We start from the raw sequence: 18,658 nt of genomic DNA, 5'->3' as shown, positions 1-18,658 counted from the left end.
CTCCTGGGCTCAGGCAAGCCTCCTGCCTCAGCCTACTGAGTAGCTGGGACTACAGGCACATGCCACTGCACCCAACTAATTTTTCTTTCTTTTTTCTTTTTTTTGTAGAGATAAGGTTCTGGCTGTACTGCCCAGGCTAGTCTTCAGCTCCTGGCTTCAAGCCATCCTTCCACCTCAGCCTCTCAAAGTGCTGAGATTATAGTTGTGAGCCACCATGCCTGGCCCAAATCTGCATATTTTGACAAATACAAATGCTTTCCTTCTATGGAGTTGGCTTTCCTCAAGTGCTTGATGATTTTCAGGTGTGTGCTCATTTCTGTAGGTGAGAATCCCTGTTAGATGCCGTTTGCTGAGCATGCTGTTCCCTCTTGGGGAAGTGCTGGCTTCTTCTGGGCATGCGTCTCCTAAGCACTGACAGATACTTTTTCTAAGATGCTACACTCATTTTCCCACATGGAAGCAGACACTGGCTGGCTAGTGGCAGTAGGTGAGGCCTTGTTGTTCCCACCAAGGTGTCCCAGTCAATCAACCCAAGACTTGTCTGCTCTTGCCTGTAGGATCACCTCCATTCTTTGTGGGTATGAAGCACCTTAAGTGCTACACCTACCTTTTGGGGCAGGATATTCCAACCGTTTTCTGGACTATGGATTCAATTCGGTCCTGTCTGCTTTCACACCTTTGGGAATTTCTCTGATCCACTGAGAGTTCTCTTTCTTGCTTTTCAGTGAGGCTGTGTACGTGTTCATGTATATATCAATGTATATGTATGTGTGTGTGGGTATATATATATATACACATATATATGCACTTATTTCTTACATACTTTCTTTCACTACTACGGTTTGTAGTGTATGCTCATTACCCAAGAAACTTCCTTCTTTATAACATTCACAGTCAACAATCCATGGTCATAAAATCCATGAAAACGAAAATGGTATTTACATAGGACTCCTAGGCTGGAGGAGGAATCATAGCAAATTATTATGGGCAGAAGGGTAGAAGATCAACCAGTGAGGATTTTGTCCCAAAAGTTGAGGCTTTCTTTTTGCAAACCAAATCTCACATGGAATCTTGGTATTTAAACCTAAAAAGGGCAGGCATGTGGCTCATGCCTATAATCTCAGCACTTTGCGGGGCCAAGGCAGGAGGATCGCTTGAACTTGGGAGTTTGAGAACAACCTGGGCAACATGGTGAAACCTCTACAAAAAATACACAATTTAGTTGGGCATGGTGGTGCACGCCTATAGTCCGCACTACTCAGGAAGCTGAGGTGGGAGGATCACCTGAGCCCAGGAAGTCGAGGCTGCAGTTAGCCATGCACTCCAGCCACTGCACTCCAGCCTGGACAACAGAGGGACACCCTGTATCAACAAAACAAAACACAACACCAACTTAAACGAGTGAAGCTGCTCTGGTAGAAGGGGCCTCACCCTGAGAGATCGCTTAGGAACATCTGGAGCTAAGAAGGTATTTCAAGTGCGAGAACTGTCAATGGTGCTTTGGGGTACTGTGAGAAAGGAATAGAGACTAGCGTTTGCCAAGGTGGAGGGCACTGGTGACCCGCGTCGAGGTGTTGATGGAAGGAGGTGGTGATGAGGCTGAATTAAATAATTAAAAGGAATGGGTATTTTTGGTCAGGCATGGTGGCTCATGCCTGTAATCCCAGCACTTTGGGAGGCCAAGGTGGGCAGATCACTTGAGGTCAGGATTTGAGACCAGCTTGGCCAACATGGTAAAACCCCATCTCTACTAAAAATACAAAAATTAGCCAGGCGTGGTGGTGGGGACCTGTAATCCCAGCTACTTGGGAGGCTGAGGCAAGAGAATCACTTGAACCCAGGAGGCGGAGGCTTCAGTGAGCCGAGATCATGCCATTCTACTCCAGCCTGGGCGACAGAAGGAAACTCTGTCTCAAAACAAGCAAACAAACAAACAAAAACAACAACAACAAAAATTAGCTGAGCTTGGTGACGGGAACCTGTAATCCCAGCTACTTGGGAGGCTGAGGCAGGAGAATTGCTTGAACCCAGGAGGCGGAGGTTGCAGTGAGCTGAGATCGTGCCACTGCACTCCAGCCTGGGTGACAGAGCGAGACTCCGTCTCAAAAAAGAAAGAAAGAAAAAAAGAATAGGTATCTTTTACGTTTTCATGATATAGTTCTAATTGTTCCTCAAGACTTGGGTCCCAAGTCTGAGGCAAACACTGGTTGATCCCTGTCCACTGACTCCCATCTTCCCCCGAGCCCCGAGCTGCCAGGTGCCCTCCTGGCACAGCCCAGGCCCACTCTGAATTTGTGGCAGCTCTAAATATATAAATGAAATCAGGCACATGCTGAGCAGAAGACTCTTGGGGCAGCCTTAGCTCCTACTCAAACCCGAATGGGATGCTGGGGTCGTCCCTAAAGTCAGCAGGGCTTGGACCTTAGCTCATGGACCCCGTCTGATAAGAAAACTCAGTGGCTTTCTGAGGAAGAAGCCACAGGGTTGGGAGCCCGTGAGCCGGCTCTGACTGTGTGCTCGCGCTGTCCCCTGCTGGCCGTGCCCTGACATTGCCCCTCCAGGGACAAGCTGGGCAGGAGGGTTAGCTGGGTGGGCTGCGCCAGACCTTGCCCGAGAAGGTGGTTCCACTTTTGGGAAAACGTGTTTGAAGACCACCAGTGTTAAAATCTGACGTGCTCAGCCTCACAAAATCCCAGCTGCCTATGTGTGTGATTCCTACAAATGGCCCCCACATTATTGGAGAGAGACAATAAAATACTCTTTTGAAGGCCACCTGCTATGGGAAGGGGAACGACAAAATATGAATTTTATGACAACCATTTGGTGCCCATAACAACTTCCTTTCTGGCGACATCCGTTTTTTTTTTGTTTGTTTTTTTGTTTGTTTGTTTTTGTTTGTTTGTTTCTTTCTTTCTTCTTTTTTTTTTTTTTTTTTTGAGACAGAGTTTTGCTTTTTTTGCCCAGGTTGGAGTGCAATGGTGAGATCTCAGCTCACCACAACCTCCGTCTCCTCGGTTCAAGCGATTCTCCTGCCTCAGTCTGCCAAATAGCTGGGATTACAGGCATGCGCCACCACGCCCAGCTAATTTTGTATTTTTAGTAGAGACAGGGTTTCTCCATGTTGGTCAGGCTGGTCTCAAACTCCTGACCTTAGGTGATCCTCCCGCCTCAGTCTCCCAAAGTCCTGGGATTACTGGCATGAGCCACTATGCCCGACCCTTTCTGGGGACATCTTGGATGACGCAGGGATTCTGCCTCATCAAAGTAATTTGAGAGCTGGAAGGTTGCAGCGATGCATTTCTGCCATGCTAATGTGGTCGTTGGGAGAATGCAGACAGCAGAGTCTGGAGGCAATTTCATCAAGCTGTGGGTGGAGGTCTCAGGAAGGAAACTGGCGCCAGCTTCAGAGAGCTTCTCAATGAGATTGGCCACTGCCTCAGGTTTACCCAGGGGAAAGTGGAGGAGGTTAGTGCTGCCTGGGGGCCTGGCAAAGCCTTTCTGGAAGAGGTATACCTTTCTCTTAACTCAAGCTAGCAGGGAAAGAGGTGAAGTGGACCACTGCTGATCCTACTTTTTTTTTTTTTTTTTTTTCTGAGACGGAGTCTCACTCTGTCACCCAGGCTGGAGTGCAATGGTGTGATTTTGGCTCACTGCAACCTCTGCCTCCCAGCTTAAAGCGATTCTCCTGCCTCAGCCTCCCGAGTAGCTCGGATTACAGGCGCATGCCACCACACTCGGCCAATTTTTGTATTTTTAGTAGAGATAGGGTTTCACCATGTTGGCCAGGCTGGTCTCGAACTCCTGACCTCAGGTGATCCATCCTCCTCAGCCTTCCAAAGTGCTTGAGCCACCATGCCTGGCCTCTGATCCCACTTTCTGTTGGGGGCTTGGCTCTGGAGTTTAGGAAGCTCAGAAGTGTCAGATATGGAAGCCTGTGGGATCTCCTGGAGCCTCACTATTCAAAGGGTGGTCCAAGGAGGGCTGGACCTTAGAGCTCCCAAGCTCCAAGGCCACATCTCAGACATGCTGCATCAGAATCTGCATTTTTAACAAGACCCCCAGGGGACTGCACATTAAACAACCAATCAGGCCAGGCACAGTGCCTCACACCTGTAAGCCCAACACTTTGGGAGGCTGAGGCAGGAGGATTGCTTGAGGCCAGGAGTTCAATACCAGCCTGAGCAACACAGCAAGACTCTGTTCCTATAAAAAAAAAAAAAAAAAATCAGCCAAATGCAGTGTAGTTTTAGCTACTAGAGGCTGAGGCAGGAGGATCTCAAGTCTGGGAGTTCAAAGCTGCCTGAGCCATGATCACACTACTGCTCTCCTATTAATAATGGGCAACAGAGTGAGACCCTGAGAGAGGGGGGAGAGAGAGAGAGAGAGAGAGAGAGAAGGCAATCAATGCTTACAAAACAGTGGTTGTCTACCTCCCTGCAGGTGTCTCAAATGTGCACTGCCTAAACCCTGCATGTCGACATATGGAGGTGAGGATATGGAGGAACCCACTCTAGTAAGTATTCATATCTGTGGGTTTAAAGGCAAACTTTGCACGTGAGCAGAGAACAGAGAAGAAGGCTGCAGGAGTCCTGTGGGAAGACCGCAGCTGATAGGCTAAATGTCCCAGAACTTTTTCCGCTGTGGGGCTGTGCCCGGAAGTTGCCTTGCCAGTAGGCAGGACACGTAGTACACCTTGATTTCTCAAGGTGGCCACATATGAAGAAGGAAGAGACAAAGATAAGGGTTTGACAGTGCACACAACGTGGCTCTTCAGCACTTCGGAGCCCAGGAATGTTTTTGGAAACTATAACCAGGCCGGGCTCTGCTTTCCTCGAAGTCCATCAGTTAGATGCCTTGGTGTGGAGCTGGACCACGTCAGACACTTTTCTAGTAGTTTCTACCTTGGAGATGACGTATGAGTGGCAACCAAACAGATAAAGCCAAAACCACTGTCCAAAGTAACAACGGCACTCTGAAAAATATCATCTGAACCTCTCAATTATCCTGAGGTAGGCATTTTTAGTATAATTATTCCCATAGGAAAATAAATAAATAAATAAATAAATAAATAAATAAATAAATAAATAAATAAATAAAGGTTAAATTCTGCTTAGGATCAAAGAGCTAGAAATGGCAAGGATGGGACCCTGACCCAGCACCTCTGGCTCCAAATCTCTTTGGCTCTGTTACCACTCATGCTTTGTCTCCAATGTTTGTTTTATTTATTTCTGGGGGTGGGAGAGGTGCAGGTAGGAGAAGGGAGAAGAAACAATGAGATGAGAATTTCATACATTGCAGGTTAATTTCACCAACTATCATCAGATGAGGAGGAAATGACTTTAAGAGGAAACCAGTCGTCAGTAGAGATGCTGGGGTAAATGTGGTAGGCAGCATGAATCAAAAGGAAGGTGTGGGTGACACAAAGCCACATGGAGAGAGGTGTTTAATTTAGCCCCTTTGGGGGAGGGGTTCACCAGTCCGAGGCCAAATTGCCTGTCAGGTCTTTCAACCACTCCGATATAGGGCAGCACTTTCATGGAACTCCCTCTAAAGACACCCAAGAGAGAAGTGAGGAGGGGAGGCTGTCATATGAAGGGCCATCCAGTTAGGTGTTTGATCTTCACCAAGGGAAAGTACTCCCTATAGGACTACAGCAGAGAGGCCTGTTAATGAAAGGTAAAATAAAACATAGCATGACTAGGGCAGTGAGTGAGGTGTCACTGAACACAAATGCTGTACAGCTGCCTCAGGAGAGGGCAGCTGTGTGCTACTGGTCCTGCCTGACCACATTGGCATGCAGCTGGCACTGACCCACCTAATGCCCTGGACCTGAAATCTCTTCCATGTAGTCTTCCCATAGGTAGTATTCTTTGCAAGTTGGTTTTCTTGGGCCAAAATAGTCTGGCTATTTTGTGGGGGATATGAATCGAGGGGAAGCTTGCTTACCAGAGAGGGATGAATTTTGAAATCTGGCACTGGGCATTTTTAGGTCTTGTTAATGCACAACTTCTAAAGCTAACACTCCCCACCCTGCCTAACTTGACAAACGTTTTGTGTGGCCAAAGAGGGAAGGGAGCTGTGAGTGTCTCTTGGGGTTGGTACAACCTTCCTGGCCGAGCCAGTGCTTCGTCCTAGGAGACCTTAGCTTGGGTTCAGACAGATTCAAACAAGAAAACACCACCAGCACTCAACCAACCCAATATAATCTCTTAACTTGGGAAATGTTCACTTAGTCTTTTTTTTTTTTTTTTTTTTTTTGAGATGGGAATTTCACTCTTGTGCCCAGGCTGCAGTGCAGTGGCGCGATCTTGGCTCACCACAACCACCGCCTCCTGGGTTCAAGTGATTCTCCTGCCTCAGCCTCCCGAGTAGCTGGGATTATAGGCATGTGCCACCATGCCCAGCTAATTTTGTATTTTTAGTAGAGACAGGGTTTCTCCATGTTGGTCAGGCTGGTCTTGAACTCCCGACCTCAGGTTCACCTCAGACCTGCCTCGGTCTCCCAAAGTGCTGGGATTACAGGCGTGAGCCACCGCACCCAGCCTCACCTAGTCTTTCCAAAGAACATTATTGGAAAAGCATACAAATCACACATGGCAAGCACCATTTACACCTTGCCTTGCATTTTGTCTTCATGATTCACTTTAAGAAATGATTAAAACACTGAGGCTGGGCATGGTGGCTCCCAACTATAATCCCAACACTTTGGTAGGCCAAGGCGGGAGTACCGCTTGAACTCAAGTTTGAGACCAGCCTGGGCAAAGCAGCAAAAAACTAAAAACTAAGAAATTAGCCAGGTACAGTAGCAAGTCCCTGTAGTCCCAGCTACTCAGGAGGCTAAGGCAGGAGGATTGCTTGAGCCCAAGAGGTCAAGGTTACAGTGAGCTGTGATCATGCCACTGCACTCCAGCCTGGGCCACAGAGCAAGAAACTCTCTCTAAAAAATAAAAAAGTGGAAAACAGAAACTTCACTTATTTTAGTTCTTGGCTTTCTTGCCTAGAGAAGATGGTGTTGTGAAGATGCTTGTGGCCCGGTCAAGGTTTTGGTATTTGTTTGCGAGGACGGACTAACATCAATTGTGGTGCAAAAATGGGGTTTTGTGTATTTCCGTTAATCTCATACTTTGGTGAAGACACAGGAAGAATCCTTTCAGATGGAAAACTGCCACTATACAAAGGACACATAGCCACACCACATTTTTAGTCTTTATTTTTTAAGTAAATTCCATTGAATCAAATATAACAAAATTACAGTTTTTGTTTGTAATGATCTTTGTTCACCACCACACAATCATAGTAGAATCGAAAGTAATATGAGAACATAAAATGATCAAGGACATCATTGTTTAGTATAATTTCTTATTAAAGGTAAATATCCCCATATTTAGAAAAAATTGCATTGCTAGTTGCAAATCTTAAACACCTCAATGCTGAAGGATCCTGTATTTCCCCCCGCAAAGATCCAGCAGCACAGAGGCTTTCAGAACACAAACTCAAAAATACAGTATTTTCAGGGCAGCATTTTAAGTTTCAGAAAACCCAAACAAAACAAAACAAAATCAGAATTAGGAATGTGAAAGTGATGGTTCTCAAAAAGTCAATCTGGAAGCAGATCTGCCAACATAAGAATGTGGCTGAACAGAGTCTAACCAGGAAAAGGAGAGATGCAAACTCGCTCCCCCTCCCAGCTCGCCATCGTCCCCCGCCCCCAGTGAGCAAACCGCCTCCCTGCTCTGTGCTGTCTCTCTGATGGCGTCCACCTCCAGGGCCATGGCGAAGCACGAGCAGATCCTGGTCCTCGACCTGCCCACAGATCTCAAATTCAAAGGCCCCTTCACAGATGTAGTCACTATAAACCTTAAATTGCGAAATTCATCGGATAGAAAAGTGTGTTTCCAAGTGAAGACTACAGCGCCTCACCGGTACTGTGTGAGGCCCAACAGTGGAATTATTGACCCAGGGTCAACTGTGACTGTTTCAGTAATGCTACAGCCCTTTGACTATGATCCGAATGAAAAGAGTAAACACAAGTGTATGGTACAATTTTTGCTCCACTGAACACTTCAGATATGGAAGTTGTGTGGAAAGAGGCAAAACCTGACGAATTAATGGATTCCAAATTGAGACATGTATTTGAAATGCCCAATGAAAATGATACATTGAATGACATGGAACCTAGCAACGCTGTTCCACTGAATGCAGCTGAACAAGAGGGACCCATGCCAAAACCACACAGTGTTTCACTTAATGACACGGCAACAAGGAAACTAATAGAAGAGTGTAAAAGCCTTCAGGGAGAAATGATGAAGCTATCAGAAGAAAATCGACACCTGAGAGATGAAGGTTTAAGGCTCAGAAAGGTAGCACATTCGGATAAACCTGGATCAACCTCAACTGCATCCTTCAGAGACGTCACCAGTCCTCTTCCTTCGCTTCTTGTAATTGCAGCCATTTTCATTGGATTCTTTCTTTTTTGGAGATGGAGTCTCACTCTTGTCCCCCAGGCTGGAGTGCAGTGGCATGATCTCGGTTCACTGCAACCTGCCTCCTGGGTTCAAGCAATTCTCCCACCTCAGCCTCCCGAGTAACTGGGATTATAGGCGCCCACCACCACACCCAGCTAATTTTTGCATTTTTAGTAGAGACGGGGTTTCACCGTGTTGGCCAGGTTGGTTTCGAACCCCTAACCTCAGGCGATCCACCCGCCTCGGCCTCCAAAGTGCTGGGATTACAGGCGGGAGCCACCATGCCCGGCCTTCATTGGATTCTTTCTAGTGAAATTCATCTTGTAGAGTGAAGCATACAAAGTGCTATTTCTTTTTTTTTTTTCTCTTGACCAGAAAAAGACTCGTTTACCTACCATTTCATTGGTAGTATGGCCTGCGGTGACCATTTTTGTGTGTGTGTGTACAGCGCCATATAGGCTTTGCATTTAATGATCTCTTACGGTTAGAAAACACAATAAAAACAAACTGGCTACTGGACAAATTGTGTATTACCAGATCATCACTAGCAGGTTTCAGTTGCACATTCAGTCCTTTATGAAATTCATAAAGAATTGTTCTGGGAAGTGGGGAGCGCCTCTGCCCAGCCCCCATCCCGTCTGGGAAGTGAGAAGCCTTTCTGCTTGGCCGCCCACCCTCTGGAAAGTGAGGAGCGCTTCTGCCAGGCCCCTGCCCCATCTGGGAAGTGAGGAGGGCCTCTGCCTGGGGGCTGCCCATCTGGGAAGTGAGAAGCGTGCCTGTCTGGCCGCCCACCCTCTGGGAAGCGAGGAGCGTTCTTCCTGGCTGGCTGCCCACCCTCTGCCTGGCTGTCCCACCATCTTGGAAGTGAGGCGCCCCTCTGCCCGGCCCCTGCCCTGTCTGGGAAGTGAGGAGTGTCTCTGTCCGGCCACTGTACCTTCTGGGAAGTGAGGAGCGCCTCTGCACCGCCGCCCACCTCCTGGGAAGTGAGGCATGCCTCTGCCTGGCTGCTGCACTGTCTGGGAAGTGAGGTGCGTCTCTGCCACCCGCTGCCCCGTCTGGGAAGTGAGGAGCGCCTCTGCCCGGCTGCTGTGCAACCCTCCAAGTGTGAAGTGACAGCCTTATGTGTGATCTTTTTGCTCTCCCCAAGTTTGCATTTTCGACAATAATAGTTTACTTTTTAAATAAAAGTTTTAAATTGGAGAATAAAAAAAACTAACTTCATCTTCTTCTTATTAGAGATGCATGAAAGCTCTACCCACATACATGCTAGGAAAAACAGTTCAGAAAACACGGGGGACTGGCTCTTCCAAAAGCAGCAGCTGTCTACTCTGTGGCCTACTTTCAAGGGCCACTGTGAGAGGAAGCCTGGGCTGCAGCGTTCGGAGGTAGCAGCAGCAGAGAGGGGAAGGAAGCAGGCCTTGCCTTGTGTGGCATTCCAGTTCCCTCTGTCAGCAGGGGCCAGATCCCCCTTCCTTAGCTTCAACTACAATTTGGCAGAAGCAATTCTAGGGTAACTGGGGGCAGTAGGGGGGTAAGGGGTTTACTTCCCTCTGCTTAGATAACAGAGGTAGAAGAAACACTTTCCATCAATTGCTTGGCCTCTAAATGCCACAGGCAGGCTACTTTTCATGGCTTTTCAAAGCATCCAAGCAATCCAAAGTGGCTTTGAACAGCAGAGTAAGGCCAAGAAGGGTAAAAAGGGGCCAGAGCTGAGGTGTTTGGGCTAGTTCTGGGTCACTCATATTGTTGAGGGAGGGATGGGAGCATAAGATAACAAAGAGCCTCAGGCCACTTGAGGAAATTCTCTGGTTTTGCTGCAGCTTAGCTTCAAACTTCCACAGCAGAAGAATTTGAATTCTAATGCCCCAATATTGTTTGTAATACCAGGGATTCTCTAGAGGCAAGTTAAGGCTTTCCGGGCAAAGAAAACAATTCCAGATGATATTGTGACAGAATGCTACAGTGAAATGCTTCTTAATGACTCTCCTGTCCTGCCTAAAGGACAAAGACCTATGAGTGACTTCAACTTGCTGTGATGTTTCAGTGATCTTTACTTCAGCTCTAAGTCGGAATCAATGGCACAGGAAAAGAAAAGCCTCTTACATCTCAGACATCTGCTTGCCGAGCAAACACAAACAAGAACACGTGTATTGTTTCTCAGGAGCTGGCAAAATAGATCTCAAGTCACACAGTTACAAAGAGAGCTCTCATTCAGATGCCGGGCATATAAGCTCAGCTACCCAGAAAGTTCAGCTTTAATGAAGACCGTAGTTTTAGAATGAAAGCCTGAGCAGGAAGGATTTCTGCCCTGGGAATTCTCAATGCTCTGGCTGAGTCACACTGGAGGATGGAGATAGGGTCCTCATTCCAGCGGCCAGCACCTGCCACAGTCACAAGACCACCCTCAGAATAGCAAGGATCTTACGATGACAATGGGGACTCTGAAGAGAAGCCAGTCAAAGACACAGGGCTTTGGACAAGATCAAGGGTCTTCACCAGGAAAGCTTAATGCAGAAGCCCCCTCCCTCCAAGTCCCCTCAGCATGAGCCTTGAGCTTTGACATAGCTGTTTCCACCTGCAAGGGCTGGAGAAGCCAAGTTCACACAGATGTTCAGCAATGTTCAAGCAAATGACGTGTAAATAGATGAAATGGTCTTAGAGATGGTCTAAGAGGAGGGAACAGGCTCAGAGAGATGAGGTGATTTGCCCATGATCCAATGTGAATTAGAGACCATTAGGACAAGAACTCAGGTATATTTCCACTCTTATGGTGACTCATAAGCTTCCCAGTAAGCGTAAAATGCTGCAGAGAGGTTAAAAGAATATTGCAACCAACAGCTTTCTGCTTTCACTCTGATCTGGAATCATTCGTGTAAACTCACTGCAGGAAAAGATAACAGTTTTCTTCAAGTCTGTTAAACTCACTTGTAACATAAAAACATTAAAGAAACTTGACACAGTTTTTTGAGTCAGTTAAACCTAATTTGACTGGAATCAGTTACTTATAAGTATCTTCAAATTGCTTATGAGACACGGAGTACTACAGGAGAGATGTGGGTGCTTCTCCCCACTGGTTTTTAACACATTATTCCTGCAATGGAATTGTCCAGTTGATGCAATTTATCACCTCAATTTGATTCTAAAATATAATATTCAAATACTCTTTAAAAATTAAGCCTTGTTTTCGCCCAAATAGAACCTTACTAGCAAAAGGGGGATTCATATAATCATCAGAAATGAATGACTTTGGGAAGAAAGGCAAGGACACCTGGAGGAAGGAAAAAGGATGACCTATCTATAAACTGCCACTCCCTCATTTATCAGGCAAGTTTGCAGCTCTGTAAATTCAATGCCTCTGTGCTCTCATTCAGGGACAAACAAGAATTCTCCTGTAAGACAGCCACAGTCACATTCGCATTTCCATGCCTAAGAGCCTGAAGCTTGAACAAAGGGCTTCAGTTAATTTCATGTGAGCCAAAATGGAATGTGAGTGCCATTCAGAGTCACACACTAAAAAGAGTTCAGCTGGGACACTGGCTCCCACAGTCCTGGGGGAGCAAATTCCGGTTGTGTAGCAACAAAGGCTATGCTGCCAGCCCTGCCTGTCCTCCACAGGGGCCACCAGGACTGCCATGCAGACCAGGCTCCACCCTCCCCCACACCGGTTTGTGTGACAACAGGGCTGTCTTTTCTCTTCCCAAATTTCTGAATGGAGCTAGTACCTGGGCCAGCCACTATTTTGCCAGAATAGGTTAAGGGGTGTGACCTCAGGCATATGAAAGGAGCCTCTCGCTCTTCTGTGGTGGTGATTCAATCCTACAATGTTATTGCTTGGTTTACCTGTTCTCATAAAAAGCCTTGAGAAATGAAGGTAGTAGTGGCAGAAATATGACTATCAATCGTCAAGATCACAGCTGTAGTTGGGTGAAGGGAAAAGTAACAGGAGAGAGACTAGCTTCCAAATTGAGGGGTAAAGTGCCAGTCTGTGCTAAAAGAACATGAAAAGGAAATGTATTAGAGAAATAATACACCGGGGGGAAAGTCATAATGATAGAGGTTGGCAAGTGTCAGAAATTATACCAAAGCAAAGTTGAGACCACAGAAATCTCAATTTTCTGAGACAAGGGCTGTTTTTGATGTTATTCGGATGATTTGGTGATTGTCAGAAAACAACTTCTTCAGGTTACGGACGTTCCCGTCACAGTCACTTGGACCCGTGCCCAAACCACACCCACCTGTGGCCCTGAGGGTTGGCATTCAGGTGCTCAGGTGGCTCCTTTGATCCCTGAAACATCCATGCAGACCCACTACTTATATTCCAGTCTGTCCTGGAGTCAAAGGAGATGAAAGAGGGAAACTATCTTTTTAAAGTATCCAGGCAATTGTCATAGTTCTGTTTAGTTCCAGATAGCAACTGCTGATTTTTCAAAGTGCAGGGTTTTTAGATATTCAAGTACCACAGGATCGGAGAAAAGGAGTACTTGAAACCTAGAGTTGTGTTTTCACTTCAGAAGACACACTTTGGAAACACCTATCCAACAGACTACAAATATAGGCTATTAAATTAAAAATCTGGTTTCAAAATAATACCCACTTAGGTTGGAAATATCTTTCTCCAAACTCAGGTCCAACTTTTGAATTGTTTGGTATCAAAAAGCAAAGTTAGAGGAACTTGGGTTTAAAAACTAAAATTACAAGTGAGTGCTTAAAAAAAAACAAAACACCAAAACATCTTTTTATCAAGTAAGGGACACACAGACACACAAAAGGCAAATGATGATATCTACATGCTTAGACTGGGAGAGCAGCTCCCAGGCTCCCCTGGAGGGATGTTCTCTCAAACCTCAGTGAACTGAGTTTGTCATTGAACTCTGAACCTGGTAGTGAGCTCAGCAATCTACCTGGTCCAAGTCCCCCATTTTAGAGGTGAAGAAACTGAAGTCCACAGGGACTTTGTTGAGGGTAAAAAGCTGAGCCAGGGCACAGCCCAGATGCTCAGCCCACCCAGAGCCCTTCTGAGACATCACACTGTGGTCACACGAAGGCAGCTCCACAGCTGGCCTTGCTGCTCTGGAGAGCATGGGAGCTAAGGGACACCCCTGATTGATTATGAATTTCAATAAAATGAGCTATGAAGATGTTTCCAATTTAAGGGCGCTGTTGAACAGCATTTCCAAAATTTGCTTGGTGATGAGAATCATCTGGGGCACTTGTCAAAAATTAAAATCCCCAGGCTCCTTCCCAGACCCAGTGAATCAGCCTCTCCGAGGGGAGGGACCTGGGAGGCTGAATTTTTAACAAGTGCCCCACGTAACTCTCAGCAGCAGCAAAGTGTAGGGAAATGATCTTAGAAGATAGGGTGAAAACTTGGCTTGTGACTCAAAGGAATTTCCTTTGCCATATAAGAAGCCACACTCTGGCCTGGGAAGCCTGGCTTCTCAGGCTTCCAAGCTGAGCTGTGTCTTCAGCATTGGCTTGGAAGGGTGAGCTCTTTTTAAGGTCTACGTAAGGACACATACAAACCACCACAAAATGACACACACCCTTCACTGTTCTCAGGGAAAAGCCTTTTGGTGGCAAAGCAAAATTGCTATTCAGACACATTTTTAATAGGCAAACTAGATGTACTTGGCTTAAAAGCAACCAGATGCTGAAACTGGACAGAGGGCAAGAACTCTGTCACTTGTCACCATGACTTATAATGCAATGGAGAAAACCAGTAACTAAGCACAAAAATAGCCTGGAGCTCCCAGGAAGAGCTGCCTACTCCGAGACAGGTGTGCATGGTGGGTGCCCCCTGCTGATGGTGTGAGGTCAGATCCAGGTCACTGAGGGAGATGGGAGACCTGAAACAGGGGGAGAGGGGACGCAGCTTCCAGAGGAGGGCTGCTGGAGCATGCCAGAGTCCGGAGGCCTCACTCCAGGTCAGCCTCCACCTGCTCTGTGTCAGAGCACTGTGACTTGTTACGCTCCCATTGGCAAATGGCGTTGGCGTACTCCACCACCAGCTTATCCATCCATGTCAGGGGCTCGGGGAACAGCACAGAGCCTTCAAAGAAGCCCAAGTGGCCCCCATGCAGAGGCAGCACAAACATGACGTTCTCTCGTTTCTCTGCAGGGGAAAGGCAGCTGAGTGAGTTACTGTTCTCTAGTTTGCTCCAGGACAGGAGGTGCAGAGGTGAGCTGGCTAGGGTAGCCTGGGCTTTCCCCACAGGGGCACTCACCTAAGTGGGCATTCAATCTCTACTCACTCTGCCTTGTTCACTGAAGAGGGGGCAGGCAAGACAGTGGCACCTAGCAGGTTTTAGAATACAGCTTGGCTTTGGAGCTGAATGGGCACCAGCTTACACCCAGGCTGGCCCAGATGAATTAAATCAGAATCTCTGGGGTGGGAGGTTGAGGAGGAGTGAGGGAGGGGAATTCCCAAGTGTTGGTATTGCTCAAGCTCCCCAGGTGATTCAATGTGTTTCCTAACTTTGTGCATCGAAATCACTGAGGATATCTTATTAAAATGCAGATTTTGATTTAATAAGCCTGAAGGGGGAGCTGAGATTCTCCAGTTCTAAAAAGCTCCCAGGTGATGCCCATGCTAGCAGTGGGAGCTGGGCTCTGAGTAGGGATTCATGGCATGTACAGTATCATTTACTAGAGAACAAGGAGAATTCAGTGGAGTCAATGATTTTTCACTACAGACATTTATCTTCAAGATTGGTTTTTTTGGTTTTTTTTTGAGATGGAGTCTCGCTCTGTCACCCAGGCGGGGGTGCAGTGGCATGATCTCGGCTAACTGCAAGCTCCGCCTCCCGGGTTCATGCCATTCTCCTGCCTCAATCTCCCAAGTAGCTGGGACTACAGGCGCCCGCCACCATGCCCAGCTAATTTTTTGTATTTTTTTTTAGTAGAGATGGGGTTTCGCTGTGTTAGCCAGGATGGTCTCGATCTCCTGACCTCATGATTCGCCCGTCTTGGCCTCCCAAAGTGCTGGGATTACAGGCGTGAGCCACCGCGCCTGGCCTATCTTCAAGATTCTTAAAGCTGCATGTTGTGTTAAAAGATGCCTAAGCTCTCAACACCACATGCTAAGTGGCCATCCTGAGAAATAATAACCTAGAGCTTAACTTTATTTTTTATTTTTGATTTTTTTGAGACAAAAAAAATTACTGCAACCTCCACTCCTGGGTTCAAGCGATTCTCATGCCTCAGTCTCTCCAGTAGCATGTACCACCATGCCCAGCTAATTTTTATACTTTTAGTAGAGATGGGGTTTCACCGTGTTGGCCAGACTGATCTAAAACTCCTGACTTCAAGTGATCTGCCTACCTCGGCCTCCCAAAGTGCTGGGATTTATAGGCATGAGTTACCACACTCGGCCCAGTTGCTTCTATTTTTATGTTTAAAGCAGATGGAGAGGCTATCACAAGAGACAGCAGAACGGGATTTTTTGTTTTGCTTTTCAAGTCAAATTTTATTTTATTTTTTAAATATTTATTTATTTTTAGAGACAGAATCTTGCTCTGTTGCCCAGGCTGGAGTGCAGTGGCACAATCACAGCTTGCTGCAGCCTTGAACTCCTGGACTCAAGTGATCTTCCTGCCTCAGCCTCCTGAGTAGCTAGGACTACAGGCATGTGCCACCAGGTCCAGCTAAATTTATTTTTATTTTTATTTTTTTTTTGGGACAGAGTCTCGCTCTGTCACCCAGGCTGGAGTGCATGGAGTGCAGTGGCGCAATCTCGGCTCACTGCAAGCTCTGCCTCCCAAGTTCATGCCATTCTCCCGCCTCAGCCTCCCCATGCCCAGCTAATTTTCAAGTTTTTTGTAGAGATAGGGTCTTACTATATTGCCCAGGCTTGTCTCGAACTCCTGGCCTCAAGTGATCGTCCCATTGCAATCTCACAAAGTGCTAGGATTACAGGTGTGAGTCACCGCACCTAGTCCCGAATTTTAAATCTAAATATCTCTTTATGTCAAACTCTCAAACTTAAGGGAACCCTAACCCTAAGATAATTTCACAGAACATCAGGTGACTCCCCAGAGCCCTACTGGCTATGAATATACATGGTGGTCCTGTCTCATGCCCTGGGAGGAACATGAGGGGAGCCTGATGCCCAGGCCCCATTATAGCCCGAGGACTATCAGGCTACACAAAATAAGAACACTGACTGCTATGAGATGTCTTTCCCTAAAGAGGGTGGTCTCCAGGAGATGACAGCATAGTGAAGGTGACAGAATTTACTGTGGCAATTTGCTGAGCTGTTGAGAGGGCAGTAGGAAGAAACATTTACCTGAAAGAGATTTTGGAATAGTTAGAAGACTTTCATGCACCAACGGATCGTCAGCTGCATTAACTAGCATGAGAGGAACATAAATCTGCAACAAGAAAATAAAGCAGAATTAAATGACTGATTCCCATTTTCAGACCCCATTGATTCAAGGCTCAAACTCACTGCTGGACATATTTTTGAAGCAAAGGGAAGAGGGTCACACAGTTCAGCTTGCTGAACAGGTAGTGTAAGGACGCCTTGTATTCCCTGGCAGTGTGATGAGTTACATCTGCCATTGTGATTACTGCCCTGGAAGCAGGAGTGTACAGAACCAAAGCTTCCTGATGATCATCAGAGTGTTTCAGATTAGCCATGCCTTTGAGGAAATGACTTTATAATGAATTATGTACATATTAATTCAGTTTATATCATGGGAGGGAAAAACGAAGTGCACTCCACACCAGACAAAAGAGATTCTAGAGGAATCTAGGCCAAGGCTGGGCACAGTGGTTCATGCCTGTGATCCCAGCACTTTGGGAGGGTAAGGTGGGAGGGCTGCTTGAGCCCAGGAGTTTGAGACCAGCCTGGGAAACATAGTGAGACCCACAACCCAGTCTCTATTTGTTAAAACAAACACAAAAACAAAAACAGAACAAATCAAAAGAATCTAGGTCAGGTGTGTGGCTCATGCCTCTAGTTCCAGCTACTCAGGAGGCTGAGGCAGGAGGATCATTTGAGCCCAGGCTTTCAAAGTTGTGGTGAACTATGATCATGCCACTGCACTCTAGCCTGGGAAACAGAGCAAGACCCTGTCTCTTAAAAAGAAAAAAGAAAAAGAATCTGAAGGTTGAAAACAGGAGTAGGCTGGTGGATATTGGAAAACCTTTGGCAGGGTTGCATTCAACATCCACTTTACTAAAATAGCCAATAGGCTTCTTTTTCATTTTAGTGGAGATGGTACTGATAGGGAGACTTAGATGTCATTGAACAGCCGTACTGAGGCAGTGAATGATTGTGCTATCCTGTAGGTCTCTGATGTTGGCTCTAGACAGCTCAACATTCCTATAATGGCTTAAATGATGACATCAAAAGTCTGATGATGCTAAACTAGGAGGGATGGCTGATAAGACAGCACAATTACAGTTCCCAGTGATCTGCTTTAGCTAGGGGAATGGTGGGCCAAACCTACAGGTAGACATTGACAAGGATAAAAATGGGAAGTCCTGTGTTTGGATAAATAGGGCAATCAATTGTGCAAAGACAGAATGAGAGAGACTGGCTTGTTGGTCATTCAGGTTAAACAAACATATGGAGACTTTGGTTGGCCACAAACTTAATACACACAAGGTTTATTGTAGCTGCTAAAAGTTGCATTAATACAAACTAGTCTACCTTATCAACAGACACGCTCGGCTGGGCGCGGTGGCTCACGCCTGTAATCCCAGCATTTTGGGAGGCTGAGGCAGGTAGATCATGAGGTCAGGAGTTTGAGACCAGAATGACCAACATGGTGAAACCCTGTCTCTACTAAAAATACAACAATTAGCCAGGTGTGGTGGTGCACGCCTGTAATCCTAGCTACAGGATTAGCTGTAGCTCAGGAGGCTGAGGCAGGAGAATCACTTGAACCCAGGAGGTGGAGGTTATGGTGAGCAGAGACTGCACCACTGCACTCCAGCCTGGGCGATAGAGTGAGACTCCATCTCAAAAAAAAAAAAAAAAAAAAGACATGCTCATCATCACTTTGATACAGAAACACATCAGCTTTACTCTGTGCTTACCAGATAATGGCAGGAATTTTGAGTTCAGTCTTAGGCAGTAATGGTAACAAAATACAGAATGGCCAAAAGAGGGTCCCGCATGGTAAAAAAACCTACACAGATCTCATTGATCTGGCAGAAATCAGACAGGATTATGCTATCAAAGGAAG

General features: G+C 46.5%; 1 protein-coding gene and 1 pseudogene across 4 annotated transcripts in view; one reads left to right on the top strand and one right to left on the bottom strand.

Annotated features, from left to right (window-relative positions):
- Positions 1–7,192: 7,192 nt before the first annotated feature.
- LOC104674362 lies at positions 7,193–8,834 on the top strand (annotated as a pseudogene). Its single transcript, XR_004057437.1, has one exon. The product of XR_004057437.1 is annotated as a vesicle-associated membrane protein-associated protein A pseudogene (transcript).
- A 3,993-nt stretch (positions 8,835–12,827) lies between these two features.
- The window catches only part of ABHD2 (abhydrolase domain containing 2), a 108,815-nt gene continuing 102,984 nt past the window's right edge, over positions 12,828–18,658 (bottom strand). For 2 of the 3 annotated variants that reach the window (XM_010378644.2, XM_030931334.1), the window contains 2 exons: positions 16,750–16,834; positions 14,069–14,577 (listed from right to left, as the gene is read on the bottom strand). In XM_010378644.2, the coding sequence (XP_010376946.1) occupies positions 14,381–14,577; positions 16,750–16,834 (282 nt within the window). In that variant the 3' untranslated portion in view covers positions 14,069–14,380. Of the gene's footprint in view, positions 14,578–16,749; positions 16,835–18,658 lie in introns of all 3 variants that reach the window. The other variant, XM_030931333.1, reaches the window with a different exon arrangement.

Source organism: Rhinopithecus roxellana, chromosome 5 (genome assembly GCF_007565055.1).
Source record: "Rhinopithecus roxellana isolate Shanxi Qingling chromosome 5, ASM756505v1, whole genome shotgun sequence".
Lineage (NCBI taxonomy): Eukaryota > Metazoa > Chordata > Mammalia > Primates > Cercopithecidae > Rhinopithecus > Rhinopithecus roxellana.
Note: the sequence above shows the minus strand (reverse complement) of the source record. Positions and strands in the feature narration are given on the sequence as shown.